Here is a 14,580-nt window from a genome sequence, read left to right on the forward strand (position 1 = left end):
AGTAGGTTAGCACCGCTTTGTGAATCAAGCCCATTGAGTTTATTACAGTATATGCTCAGTGCATTTAGTATTGCAACAGCCAAATTCTACTCCCTATGGCTTGGTCCACATTGGAACAGATGCACAATGGTGCTTCCCCATGGTACCTTGAATGGATACGATGGTTCCAATGCGGGTCTGTCGCAGTCGGACACACTAACACCATTGTAAATTCATCCCTGCCATAGCTCAGGTCGCTGCTTCTCCTGCCGCAGGGGACCAGTGCCGCAATGCTGATGGGAGCCCAGACAGAAGCACACTGCTGGGGCTCCCCGTTGGTCTGAAATAAGGCAATAGAAATTCTCCCTCCTCAGGGAGATTTCTCATTGGTCTAATGGTGGACTAATGAAAATCTTTCCTGGGGAGAGAGGATTCCTACTGACTTGTTTAAGACCAAGGGGAGCCCCAAACCTATGCTTCTACTAGGACTCTGATCGGTATTGCAGCACTAGTCCCAGGCAGCAGAAGCGGTGACCCGAGCCGTTGTGGGGCGGACATTATCTATTCTCATAGGCATTGATTACACCCATTAACATCCACTTCCCATTTCAAGTCTGGGAAAATGGTACTGTTTGAGGCTTGGCGTTATGCTACTCCTCAGTTCCTATTGCACCCCCGCTCCGATCCACTTTAAGTGGCAAGTGTAAATGGATCTCATACTTAAAGGGAATCTGAAGTGAAAATAAACTTCTGATATAATGATTTGTATGTGTAGTACAGCTAAGAAATAAAACATTATTAGCACAGATATGAGTCTCATATTGTTTCCAGTACAGGAAGAGTTAAGAAACTTCACTTGTTATCTATGCGAAAGAGCTTCTGTGAGCTCTGCGACTTTATAAAGGCGTGGACAGCACTGTCTTTTGAAGCACTTATCTCAACTGTCTCTGAGGGCCCTTTTCCATTAGCGGCGATTGCGATGCTGAATCGTAAAATCGCAAACCGCTAGTGATTTTTAAATCGATACGGTTTGCCAAATAACATAGGAATCGCAGTAGGTAATTTCCACTACCGTGATTCGCTTTTTACTTAATCGCGATCACGCTGCGGATCGATTTTTGCCGTGATTTTGCTATGCAGTGCATTGCATAGCAAAATCGCAGTTGCCGGGAGAATTTGGAACTTTGCTGAGTCGCAATCGCTAGCATTTAGCGCGAACGCTAGCGATTGCTAGTGGAAAAGGGGCTTCATTGTTTCTTCTTTAGTTATGGCTTTTCTGCAGAGAAAAGTTAAAAGGGTCACTAGCCTGCTCTGTGAAATCATTTAAAATACTGAGTGTATTGTGGAAAATGCAATTATTAGAGAATGATGCAATGTTATAAAAAAGCTATATACCTGAAAATAAAAATATGACACTACTTTCTTTTTTACTAATGTTCTAATGTTCTATTAACCATTTTAGCCCGCGCTCCCGCGCTGCCCCCCGTTAGCCCAGAGATCAATGAATGGTAACATAGTTCTTATTCATTGATCTAAGTCCCCAACATAAAGACTCCTGACTTCTTTGAGAAGCCGCGATCTTTCTGAAGAAAAAAAAAGTTTTCCGTCCTCCCTATACTTCCTGGAAGCGAGAGAGTTCGCTTCCAGGACTAAAAAAAAAATTGATTGTGGCCAAATAGTAAAACTACATCCATATATATTTTTTATTAAATAGACATATATTATTACATTTGAAATGAACTGTTTACCTCCCACACCAAAAATGACCTAAATAATTTTTTTTATGAAAAAAAAATTACAATTAAAAAAAAACATAAATAGTTACCTAAGGGTCTGAAATTTTTTAATATGCATGTAAACTAATATTTGTAAAATTATAAGCTTGTAAATAGTGATGAACTCAAAACTGAAAAAAAAAATGCACCTTTATTTCCAAATAAAATATTGGCGCCATACATTGTGAAAGGGACAAAATTAAATGGTGTAATAACCAGGACAAATTGGCAAATAAAATACATAGGTTTTAATTATGGTAGCATGTATTATTTAAAGCTATAATGGACGAAAACTGAGAAAAAAAAATCAATTTTTTTCTTAATATTCCTGTTAAAAAAAATAATTCTTAGCAAAATGTACCACCCAAACAAAGCCTAATTAATGGCGGAAAAAACAAGATATGGATCAATTCATTGTGGTAATTAGTGATAAAGTTATTGGCGAATGAATGGGAGGTGAAAATTGCTCGGATGCATAAGGTGAAAAACTACTGAGGGCTGAAATGGTTAATTATTTGTATTACACAACCAATTCATTATATTATGAGTTTTTCTTTTGCTTCAGTGTCACTTTAACATAGGATCCTTTAACACATCCATCCCCGCCGAGTCTGATAACATGGTGTCCATTTCAGTTGTGAGTGTGAACCAAGATTAATCCTGTTCTAAGTAACAAGAAAAATAATATTAAGTAACCTGACTCTAATCTACAGATTATCTTGCTCTTCTTGGCTTTCAGCCAAAGTAATCGCTATATTTTTTTTAGAACACTCATATATGTGATCTATTTTGCAGCTTGCCTAAATGGTTTATGTCTGCTGTATTTAATGGGTCTAGATGAGAGAGACTGGATGATGTGGCTTTTCTGACCTACCGTATTTTTCGGACCATAAGACGCACTTTTCTTCCCTCAAAGAGAGGGGGAAAATATTGGTGCGTCTTATGGTCCAAATGTGCCAAAACAGACCTGCCTCCCCTTAAGAAGTGGAACATTCCGATCTGCTTGTCGGCAATGTCCCCAGGCGTTTATCTTGTTTTCCCCCGGCTCCTTATGTGGTTCACTTGTGGCTGCCCTCGGTGAACTTATTGCTGCCCCCCCCCCCGTATTTATAGCTTTCCCCCGTGTAGTCATATCGGCTTCCCCGAGCGCCGCTGTGTCCCGCCTGCCTCTATGTAGCGTTATGCTTACCCCCGTGTATTTATAGCTGCCCCCCCGTGTAGTCATGCCGGCTTCCCCGAGCGCCGTCCTTAATGCTCTGTGTCCCGCCTGCCTCTATGTAGCGTGAGGCTTACCCCATAACGCCGCTATGAGTAGCGGTAATCCTCCTTGTAAAGCCGCTGAGGGATTCACGCACGCAGGCAAAGTATTTCCCTCTTCACTTCCGCATATGTCACTAATGCGGAAGTGAAGAGGGAAATACTTTGCCTGCGTGCGTGAATCCCTCAGCGGCTTTACAAGGAGGATTACCGCTACTCATAGCGGCGTTATGGGGTAAGCCTCACGCTACATAGAGGCAGGCGGGACACAGAGCATTAAGGACGGCGCTCGGGGAAGCCGGCATGACTACACGGGGGGGGGGGGGGGCAGCTATAAATACACGGGGGTAAGCATAACGCTACATAGAGGCAGGCGGGACACAGCGGCGCTCGGGGAAGCCGATATGACTACACGGGGGACAGCTATAAGTACAGGGGGGAGGGGGAGGGGGGGGGGCAGAAATAAATACACCGGGGGCAGCTATAAGTGCAGGGGGGAAAAGTATAAGTACAGGGGGGGACAGCTATAAGTACAGGGGGGGGGAACTATAAGTGCAGGGGGCAGCTATAAGTGCAGGGGGGCAGCTATAAGTACAGGGGGGCAGCTATATGTACAGGAGGCAGCTATATGAATGGGGGGGACAGCTATATGTAAGGGAGGCAGCTATATGTACAGGGGGGGGGGCAGCTATATGTACAGGGGGAGCTATAAGTACAGGGGGGCAGCTATAAGCACACTGGGGGCAGCTAAATGTACAGGGGGCAGCTATAAGGACACTGGGGGACAGCTATAACTACAGGGGGAAGCTATAAGGACAGGGGGCAGCTATAAGTACAAGGTGGCAGCTATATGTACAGGGGGGCAGCTATATGTACAGGGGGCGGCTATAAGGACACTGGGGGCAAATATAAAGGACACCAGGAGAATAGATAATGACGCAGGGGGCAGGAATGAGGAAACAGGCACATATAGGGAAACATCAGGCACATAGGACAAGGACAGGGGCAGAGATGGGGACAGAAGACACAGGCAGGGCAGAAGAGGACAGAAAGGAGACACACAAACTACAAAAGGGGGACATAATTAAGGGAAGAAGATGCACAAGATGCCCCTGCTCCATGGATGCACCAGGTTTAATAAAACATTTTTTTCCTGGTTTTTGTCCTCTAAACCTGGGTGCGTCTAATGGTCCAGAGCGTCTTATGGTCCGAAAAATACGGTACTTGTTTTGTGGCTATAGGGGCATCTTTCAGTTAAAGAAGAACTTTAGCTCGGGGTCAATAAGTTGCAAAGTGAGAAATTAAAAAATAGACCATAGAGCAAGAAATGATTGATACTCACCATGTAATTTGTTCATACTGTTTGATCCACATTCAGCCTGCAGTTCACAGTCAGCCACAGTCTTTACTACTAGCAGACATAAAAAAAACAGATGGTACCAACTTCCATTATCTAAAGTCACACCCCCAACAATGCGATAGGCTAAAAGTTTATATATATATATATGTATATATATATATATATATATATATATATATATATATATATATATATATATATATATATATATATATATATATATATATATATATATATATGCACAGAGGTAGATATTGGTTCCCTGGCAGTATGAAACAGCTGTTATTTCCTACAATGTAACGGGTTCACAGACAGGAAACTGTCAGGACCTAGGTCCTGACATCACACTGTGGGAGGGGTTTCACCACAATATCAGCCATACAGACCACCCTGATGATCTATTTGAGAAAACATAAAGATTTCTCATGGGAAAGGGGGTATCAGCTACTGATTGGTAATAAGCAGTGATGAGCAAACATACCAATATTCTTTTAGATTGATTTTGACGAAAATAGTGTTGAATTTGATTTTCAAATGATAATGCAATTGAAAATAAGTTTTGTAATTTTTAGTGTTTTTTGCACCTTTTGAGAATTTTCATGGTAAAAATTATTGATTTTTTTTACATTTTCGCTGTAAAAATGTGTGTGGTAAATATACCAGTTTCCACATTTTCACGCTTCTCGCAGCAAAAATAAAAAATGTTTGTGTGTGTTTTTTCTATTTTTTCCTCTTTTTACCATTAAAATGCATAGATAACAAAATTGTTTTAAAGAGACACTGTAACAAGGAAAACTTCCCCTGAGGGGTACTCACCTCGGGAGGGGGAAGCCTCAGGATCCTATCGAGACTTCCCCCATCCTCCTCCATCCCACGGTGGTCTCGCTGTGCCCCTCTGAATAGTGCACATTAGAGTGGACCCAACTGGGATTGGCAATTTTCGCCTTATCCCAAGCCGAGAGCCGCTACTGCGTCTGGTAAAGGTAATTATTACAGGTGCTACTGCGCCTGCGCCATAGCCTGACAAATTGTTGGCTGTGGCTTTGGAGGGACCCAGGGACCTCAATAGCATATAGAGGCTTCCCCCTCCCAAGGTAAGTAACCCCCAGGGGCCCTTTTTTGTTACAGGGTCTCTTTAACCACTTTATCCACCACTACAGTATATCTACGTCCTCTTTGACTTCATCTAAGCCATGAGGACGTAGATATACGTCTTTTGGCGGACAGTGGCGTAGCTACAAACCTCTGGGCCCCGATGCGGAATCTGGATGTGGGCCCCCCACGGCAACAACAGCCCCCCTCCCCCGGCAACACCCGACGCACACACATATCCGAATCCCTATAGCCAGCTATAGGTCCCCCCAGTATAGGTAGCCAGGCATAGGTAAGCCAGTATAGTTGCCCCCGGTATAGGTTAGCCAGGTAGGTGCCTCCAGCATAGGTAGCCAGTATAGTTGCCCCCAGTATAGGTTAGATAGGCAGGCGCCGCCGGTATAAGTTAGATAAGTTAGATAGATAGGTGCCCCCAGTACAGGTTAGCTAGGTGGGTGCCTCTAATATAGGTAGCCAGAATAGTTGTCCCCAGCATAGGTTAGATAGGTAGGTGCCCCCAGTATAGGTTAGTTAGGTAGGTGCCTCCAATATAGGTAGCCAGTATAGTTGCCATCTGTATAGGCTAGCTAGGTGCCCCGAATACAGGTTAGACAAGTAAGTGCCCCCAGGTTAGATAGGTAGGTGCCCCCCAGTATAGGTTAGATTAGGTAGCTGCCCCCCAGTATAGGTTAGATGAGGTAGGTGCCCCCCAGTATAGGTTAGGTTAGGTAGCTGCCCCCCAGGATAGATTAGATAGCTGCCCCCCAGGATAGATTAGGTAGCTGCCCCCAGGATATGTGAGAGTAGGTAGCTGCCCCCCAGGATAGGTTAGAGTAGGTAGCTGCCCCCCCCCCCCCCCCCCAGGATAGGTTAGAGTAGGTAGCTGCCCCCCAGGATAGGTTAGAGTAGGTAGCTGCCCCCCCAGGATAGATTAGGTAGCTGCCCCCCAGGATAGATTAGGTAGCTACCCCCCAGGATAGGTTAGATTAGGTAGCTGCCCCCCAGGATAGGTTAGATTAGGTAGCTGCCCCCCCAGGATAGGTTAGGTAGGTAGCTGCCCCCCCAGGACAGGTTAGGTAGGTAGCTTCCCCCCAGGATAGGTTAGGTAGGTAGCTCCCCCCCCCAGGATAGGTTAGGTAGGTAGCTGCCCCCCCAGGATAGGTTAGGTAGGTAGCTGCCCCCCCCCCAGGATAGATTAGGTAGCTGCCCCCAGGAAAGGTTAGGTAGGTAGCTGTCCCCCCAGGATAGGTTAGGTAGGTAGCTGCCCCCCCAGGATAGATTAGGTAGCTGCCCCCCCCAGGATAGGTTAGATTAGGTAGCTGCCCCCCAGGATAGGTTAGATTAGGTAGCTGCCCCCCCCAGGATAGGTTAGGTAGGTAGCTGCCCCCCCCCCAGGATAGGTTAGGTGGGTAGCTGCCCCCAGGATAGGTTAGGTAGGTAGCTGCCCCCCTCCAGGATAGATTAGGTAGGTAGCTGCCCCCCCAGGATAGGTTAGGTAGGTAGCTGCCCCCCCAGGATAGGTTAGGTAGGTAGCGGCCCCCCCAGGATAGGTTAGGTAGGTAGCTGCCCCCCCAGGATAGGTTAGGTAGGTAGCTGGCCCCCCAGGATAGATTAGGTAGCTGCCCCCCCCCCAGGATAGGTTAGATAGGTAGCTGCCCCCCCAGGATAGGTTAGGTAGGTAGCTGCCCCCCCAGGATAGGTTAGGTAGGTAGCTGCCCCCCAGGATAGGGTAGGTAGGTAGGTAGGTAGGTGCCCCCCCCCCATAATGAAGGGGGGAGCCGCAGCTGCGGGGAGGGCAGCCCGACCTCTCCCTCCCTTCCTCTCCCCGGGCCTCCCCCCCCCCTCCCCTTCAGATGCAGAGTGAGCGGCGCACGGAAGCGCTGTAGGCAGAACTCACCTCCGTCCCTGGTTCCAATCGCCGCTGATCTCCTCCCGCTGTATAGATGCTGATACACACTGCTTCCGGCTAAACAGGAAGCAGTGTGTATCAGCATCTATACAGCGGGAAGAGATCAGCGGCGATTGGAACCAGGGACGGAGGTGAGTTCTGCCTACAGCGCTTCTGTGCGCCGCTCACTCTGCATCTGAAGGGGGGGGGGGCCGGGGAGAGGTAGGGAGGGAGATGTCGGGCTCCCCTCCCTGCAGCTGCAGCTCCCCCCTCCCAACAGCGCGCACGCACGGATCTCCGAGTTCAAACGGACATGGGCCCCCCCGGGCCCCTCCCCCGCGTCTTCAGGAGCCGGGCCCGGTTGCCGTGGCGACCGTCGCGACCACAGGCCCTACGCCCCTGGTAGCGGAAGCACAGCTGTGCATCATTGGGCTTGCTCCTGTGCACACCTCTGGCACTTTCTGATGCTGCTCTAATTGGTGAAAGGGAATATATGTTCCCTGAACCAATAAGATTGATTTTTACCATTAAAAATACTTTTATTTTATCAGTTCATAGTGAAAAATGCACCCTGTAGCATTATTTCAAAATCAAATATCTTCACCATAAACTTTGACAGGAACATAATCTAAGTTTTGTGACAAATGGTAGAAATAGCCAAACAAACAAAATGTGTGTTTCTTATCTACAGTAGCCCTTTTTATTTTTAAACTGTAATTGGTAAAACTGAGAAATACTGTGTTTTTTCTATTTTTTTCCTCTTTTTACCATTAAAATGCATAGATAACACAATTGTTTTAAAGAGACACTGTAACAAGGAAAACTTCCCCTGGGAGGTACTCAGCTCGGGAGGGGGAAGCCTCAGGATCCTAATGAGACTTCCCCAGTCCTCCTCTGTCCCACGGGGGACTCGCTGCAGCCCTTCAAAGCTGGACCGACAAATCCATCAGCCTGTTCAATATTTACCTTTCCAGGCTCCAGAAGTAGACGGAAATACCCGATCTCAGTCGGGTCCGTTCTACTGCGCAGGCGCCGGAGACTTGCGCCTGCGCAGTAGAATGGACCCGACTGAGATCGGGTATTTCCACCTACTTCGGAGTGCAGCGCCGCTACTGCGCCTGCGCTGGAGCCGGGAAGGTAAATATTTACATCGCCAACGTTCGGAGCGGCACAGCGGGATCCCCATGGGACGCAGGAGGACAGACGAAGCCTCGATAGGATCCGGAGGCTTCCCCCTGCCGAGCAGGGCCGGAGCTACCATAGGAAAAAATGGGCAACTGCCCCAGGGCCCCAGAGCCTGTAGGGGCCCCCAAGGTGTCCCTCCCCCATCTTAGCTGTTGCTCCCCAGGGACTCTGCAGAGTCTGTTAAGTTGGGAGGTGATTGGGGGAGGGTCAGCAGCCAGCTCATGGGCCCAGGAGGGAAATTTGGCTGCAACAAAGGGCCTCTAATGACGCTTTTTGGTCGGGGGTGTCTGTTAGGGGGCCCCCTGGCTAATTTTTCCCTAGGGGCCAATTGTTACTTTAACCGGCCCTGCTCCCAAAGTGAGTACCCCCCAGGGGCCGTTTTTCTTAGTACAGATTTTCTTTAAGGGAAAAAATGCCATACAATGAAATCCAGTTTGTCTTGAAAAAAAAACAATATATATTTAATTTAGGTGTCATAAGTAGGGATAAACTTAATGCTGAATAAATAGGGGCATGGCTAAACTGTAAAAACTGCTCTGGTCCATAAGTGAGGAACAAAAATTTCTGATGGCGGCCCTGTTACCCTTTAATCACTGTGAGCCGATCACAGTGATCACAAAGGGAAAAATGAAAAAAGGCTCTCTAGTCATGTGATATTGACAATGTAATAAATGGCACCAGTCTAGTGATACCAAATTAATGAGGGAGTTAGGGGTAGACAAAGGCCCCGTTACCATCACAAAAGCGGATGGCCATGCGTGCGGAACGCGTGCGGACCGCAACGCGTACGAACGCACGCCATCCGCGTTTGTGTGCGTTGCGTGGCTGATCCCATCACTGAAAAGTGAATGGGACAGCCATGCGTTTTTACAAAAAATGCATGCAGCATGCGTTCCCGGACCGCACAGGTCCGGAACGCATGCAGTGTGAACATCAGACATTGCACTCTATGCAATGTCTGATGTCGTGCGTGTCGGCCACCTGCACGCGTTTCCAAAACGCGGCTGGAAACGCGTGCAGTGTGAACGGGGCCTTAATCTATGACGATGGCCTGAGTCTCAATTCATAAACAGTTGGTCACAATATCACTTTAAAGTGGACCTGAACTCAGAACTTCCTCTCTGCTCTAAAAGATAAGCAACTACATACTAACCTTTAAAGAAAAACATTTCTTTGTTACAGCTAATACAAATCCTGCAATAAATCTGCAGCGTGTCTACTTCCTTCTTTCATGGAACCAATTTTACCAATTAGCTGCTCTCTCACGGCAACCAGCTGACACAGCTGCGAGATCAAATTACAACTTGTTGTGATAAGTCACAGGTGAGGGGGAATTAGAGAGGCTAAACTCTCTAAATACAGTGGGATGCGAAAGTTTGGGCAACGTTGTTAATCGTCGATTTTCCTGTATAAATTGTTGGTTGTTACAATAAAAAAATGTCAGTTAAATATATCATATAGGAGACACACAGAGTGATATGTGAGAAGTGAAATGAAGTTTATTGGATTTATAGAAAGTGTGCGATAATTGTTTAAATAAAATTAGGCAGGTGCATACATTTGGGCACCACAAAAAAGAAATAAAATCAATATTTAGTAGATCCTCCCTTTGTAGAAATTACAGCCTCGAAATGCTTCCTGTAGGTTCCAATGAGAGTCTGGATTCTGGTTGAAGGTATTTTGGACCATTCCTCTTTACAAAACATCTCTAGTTAATTCAGGTTTGATGGCTTCCGAGCATGGACAGCTCTCTTTAACTTACACCACAGATATTAAATTATATTTAGGTCTGGGGACTGAGATGGCCATTCCAGAACGTTGTACTTGTTCCTCTGCATGAATGCCTCAGTGGATTTTGACCAGTGTTTAGGGTCATCTAGTTGAAAGATCCTGCCCCAGTGCAGCTTTAGGTTTGTCACAGATTCCTGGACATTGGTCTCCAGAATCTGCTGATACTGAGTGGAATCCACACGTCCCTCAACTTTGACAAGATTCCCAGTCCCTGCACTGTTCACACAGCCCCACAGCATGATGGAACCACCACCATATTTTACTGTAGGTAGCAGGTGTTTTTCTTGAAATGCTGTGTTGTTTTTCCTCCATGCATAACGCCCCTTGTTTCAGCAGTCCGCAGCACCTTATTCAAAATGAAGCTGGTTTGTCCAAATGTGCTTTAGCATACATCAAGCCGCTCTGTTTATGCTGTGGGCGGAGAAAAGGCTTCCTCTGCATACAGCATCTCCTTGTGTAAAGTGCGCCGATTGGTTGAACGATGCACAGTGACTCCATCTGCAGCAAGATGATGTTGTAGGCCTTTGGTGCTGGTCTGTGGGTTGACTGTGACTGTTCTCACCATTCGTTGCTTCTGTTTATCCGAGATTTTTCTTGGTCTGCCACTTCGAGCCTTAACTTGAACTGAGCCTGTGGTCTTCCATTTCCTTAATATGTTCCTAACTGTGGAAACAGACAGCTGAAATCTCTGAGACAGCTTTCTGTATCGTTCTCCTAACCCATGAAGGTGAACAATCTTTGTCTTCAGGTCATTTGAGAGTTGTTTTGAGACCCCCATGTTGCTACTCTGCAGAGAAAATTAAGAGGAATGAAACTTACAATTGACAACCTTAAATACTCTTTCTTATAATTGGATTCACCTGTTTATGTAGGTCAGGGCTCACTGAGCTTACCAAGCCAATTTGAGTTCCAATAATTGGTTTTAAAGGTTTTGCAATCAGTACAATGACAACAGTGCCCAAATTTATGCACCTGCCTAATTTTATTTAAACAATTATTGTGCACTTTCTGTAAAAGCAATAAACTTCATTTCACTTGTCAAATACCGCTGTGTGTGTCTCCTATATGATATATTTAACTGACATTTTTTTATTGCAACAACCAACAATTTATACAGGAAAATCATGACGATTAACAACGCTGCCCAAACTTTCGCATCCCACTGTACATACAAAGTTCATTTCTCTGTTTTCCTTCTGTCCTGTGCAAGAGTTCAGGTCCACTTTAAGAGAGCAGTCTCCCAGAGGCATTTGATAGATAGATTCACTGAGTGCTCCTTATTTGCCTGATGATGCTGGAATCATCCCGCAAAATGCGTTGCACTGTGGAGTTGTTAATTAAACGTTTTTTTGAACCAAACTCATTCACCTGAGTCTTTTATGGGGAGGTAAGTCCACCACTACCTCCCATTGTATCCATTTTTAAATTAATTGTATTTATCCTTTTGTTGTTTCTAATATGCTGTTATGAATTACATTGTAATTTGTTGATTTAAATATGCATATTTGCATAATTCTGCCTAATGAGTTTGCTGTTCCCTACTAATTGCTGTGGTTTTCTGCACTAGATCCTGACTGGGGTGATACTGGAAGTCATTGCAGAAGCATTTGCCAAAGATTTCACCCCAGACATACAGCTAGCCTGGAGCAAATTACGGAGCTACCTATTAAGTCAAGTACAAGCGACATACAAGGAGGTGGGCTGGAAACCACACCCCAGCAACTCAGTGTGAGCCCATCCATCTCTCCTGGTGAGGGCCCAGCCAAGGACTTCAGCTCCTGGCTGTCTCAGACGTCCTGAACCTGGGGCAGCGGGGGAGTACGGGTGTTGGGAATATAGGGGTGGGTATATGGGTGGGCATGCAGTTATACCTACAGGGTCAATAAAAGCGGGTGGGGATGGGGTTTTTTAATACAGCAGTAAGGTATGGTGCATTGGAACTAGCTGCAAACTCTTTGTAAAGTGCAGGTTATATAACAGCACCAGGAACAGGAAGGCAATAGAGACATATCAGACAGAGGAGCTAGTGTTCTGCCGAGTGGCTGCCCTATATATCATCCAAGTAGTATTTTACCAGTGGAAACATCTAGCATTGTAAGCCAAGCTATTTCGAGACTGTCCTTGCCCTGTTCTTCTTTGACCCATATTTTCCACATGTTCTATCAGGCATGAGAAACAGATGGTTCTTGAATGATTCTTGGTACAAACCAGACCCCCTGGAAAGGAGGAGGTTACCAGGACTTATGACTCAGCTACAATCCTACCTTAAATCCCACCGTTTTGCTTGGCATGCACTTGTGTATGGTGACCACACTTCATTGACCATAATCATTAGCTTGGATGGATCTCATTGGATGAGGGGATGCTACGAGACCAGCGTGGAAAGGGTTCAGCCATTTATGCCTGCCGTTTTTATTTTATGCCTGTTAATCAGAAACTTCTATGGGACCAAATATGAGATATATAAAATGAATAATTTTACATTATATAATATAATATAAAGAAGCAGTATCTCTTTAACATTAAAGTATATCAGATGGTAAATTTCACCCCAGTGCCAGGGAGTTGGCGAGCCACAACGCATAGGATGTAAAAGCAGATTGTTCAGGATGGTTCTGTTTTGGGTTGTATTGTGGGACAGAGAGATGTACACTCCCGGGCCTGTGAGATTTGTGTCAATATGTGTCTGTCCATATAATGTTCTGTTTTATTGTGATATAGAAATAAAAAACATACTATTGGATCTGTACTCAAATTTGTTTTTGTGTATTTGTCTGATTTTGTGTTGCGCTCATACATGGTTACTTCGCATTAATCAACACATGAATCAACAGGGAACATACCATTATTATTTATTATTATGTTATATCGCACTCACATTTTCTGCAGCACTTTACAGAGTACATAGCCATGTTTTTAAAGTGAACCTGAAGCGATTTAAAAAGCAAAACAAAACATATACTTGCCTAAGGAGGCAAAACCGGGACATTGTATCCCAATTGTGGTGATGATCGGTGTTTTGCTTAAAAGTTAGTATATAGACAGTGTATGCTGTGGCAGCCTGTTGGTAGCAACAGTAACTGTGGACGCCTTTTACTTCCGTGATGTGCAGGGGGCGGAACCATGTTGTAACGCCTCCCGTGCACTCCGGGAGTTGATAGGCGCAGATCTCTGCATAGAGTACATATGGTACTCGGGATCTGTAGTGGGTGGGCGGGTGGAACACAGGGCGGGCTTCACCTCCAATGGGGGCCGATTTTGGGTATACGGAGGATCTTAGTCCTGATTGGTCCTAGGCTTTTGGTGACCACTTCCGGGGGACGCCGCTTCCGCCTCTTGGAGCGCAGATGGCGTACAGGAAGTGTTGGTGTGGCGTTCGCATGGTGTGCTGGCTCTTGGCGTCCTCCCACATGGTTTGATTTTTGAGTGAGTAAACTATTTAAGGGGTGATTGTGGGGGGGCTCTGTTGTCCTGAGGAAGCGCTCAATAGTTGAGTGCGAAACGGCTGTTGACATCTTCACATGTTTGTCCCTCTCTAACCTGGTGGACTGATGCTGTGCTTGTGTTAGTGATTTTAACATGTTCAAATAAAAGGCGTTTTTTACTGGATGTGCCCAGCCGCTCTCATCTCTTCAATCTACTGGTCTGGTGCAACTATTTTGGAGTTTGGAGCACTCCAGGGAAGCCTGATGTGGTTGGTCCTGTGCACCTTTTCTTCATAAGATTGCAAAACCGGGACAAGGTCCTCGAGCACCCAAAGGCTGAGACAGCAAAGTGCGCCCCTCCATCCCTCCTACCCCAGCCATCACACACTGATTGCTATTAGGCTAAGAGGCACCCCAGGGCCCCCAACACCTTAATCTCTAGTTATGTGGCTTGCAGTCACTGCCATGTATCCCCTTTTTCTTATTTCTTTCTGCTTTAAACACAGTTGGGAATGACAGCTGAATGAATTGTGCTCCTACTCCTTCCCACAGACTTCCCACTGAGGTGCCTTGATACAGCACTCTGGGAACAGCCCATTCGTCGAAATTTCTTTCTGTGTCTTACCCTCTTGCATGAGGGTGTCAATGATGGCCTTCTGGACAGCAGTCAGGTCGGCAGTCTTACCCATGATTGCGGTTTTGAGTAATGAACCAGGCAGGAGTTTTTAAAAGCCTCAGGAATCTTTTGCAGGTGTTTAGAGTTAATTAGTTGATTCAGATGATTAGGTTAATAGCTTGTTTAGAGAACCTTTTCATGATATGCTAACT

General features: G+C 45.8%; 1 protein-coding gene across 1 annotated transcript in view; it reads left to right on the forward strand.

Moving 5' to 3' along the window:
- Positions 1-13,076, forward strand: part of CYGB (cytoglobin) — a 96,522-nt gene extending 83,446 nt beyond the window's left edge. The window contains exon 3 of the mRNA XM_068264063.1: positions 11,895-13,076. Coding sequence (XP_068120164.1) covers positions 11,895-12,059 — 165 coding nt within the window. The 3' untranslated portion in view covers positions 12,060-13,076. The remainder of the gene's footprint in view (positions 1-11,894) is intronic.
- Positions 13,077-14,580: the final 1,504 nt, after the last annotated feature.

This window comes from Hyperolius riggenbachi, chromosome 12, assembly GCF_040937935.1.
Source record: "Hyperolius riggenbachi isolate aHypRig1 chromosome 12, aHypRig1.pri, whole genome shotgun sequence".
Lineage (NCBI taxonomy): Eukaryota > Metazoa > Chordata > Amphibia > Anura > Hyperoliidae > Hyperolius > Hyperolius riggenbachi.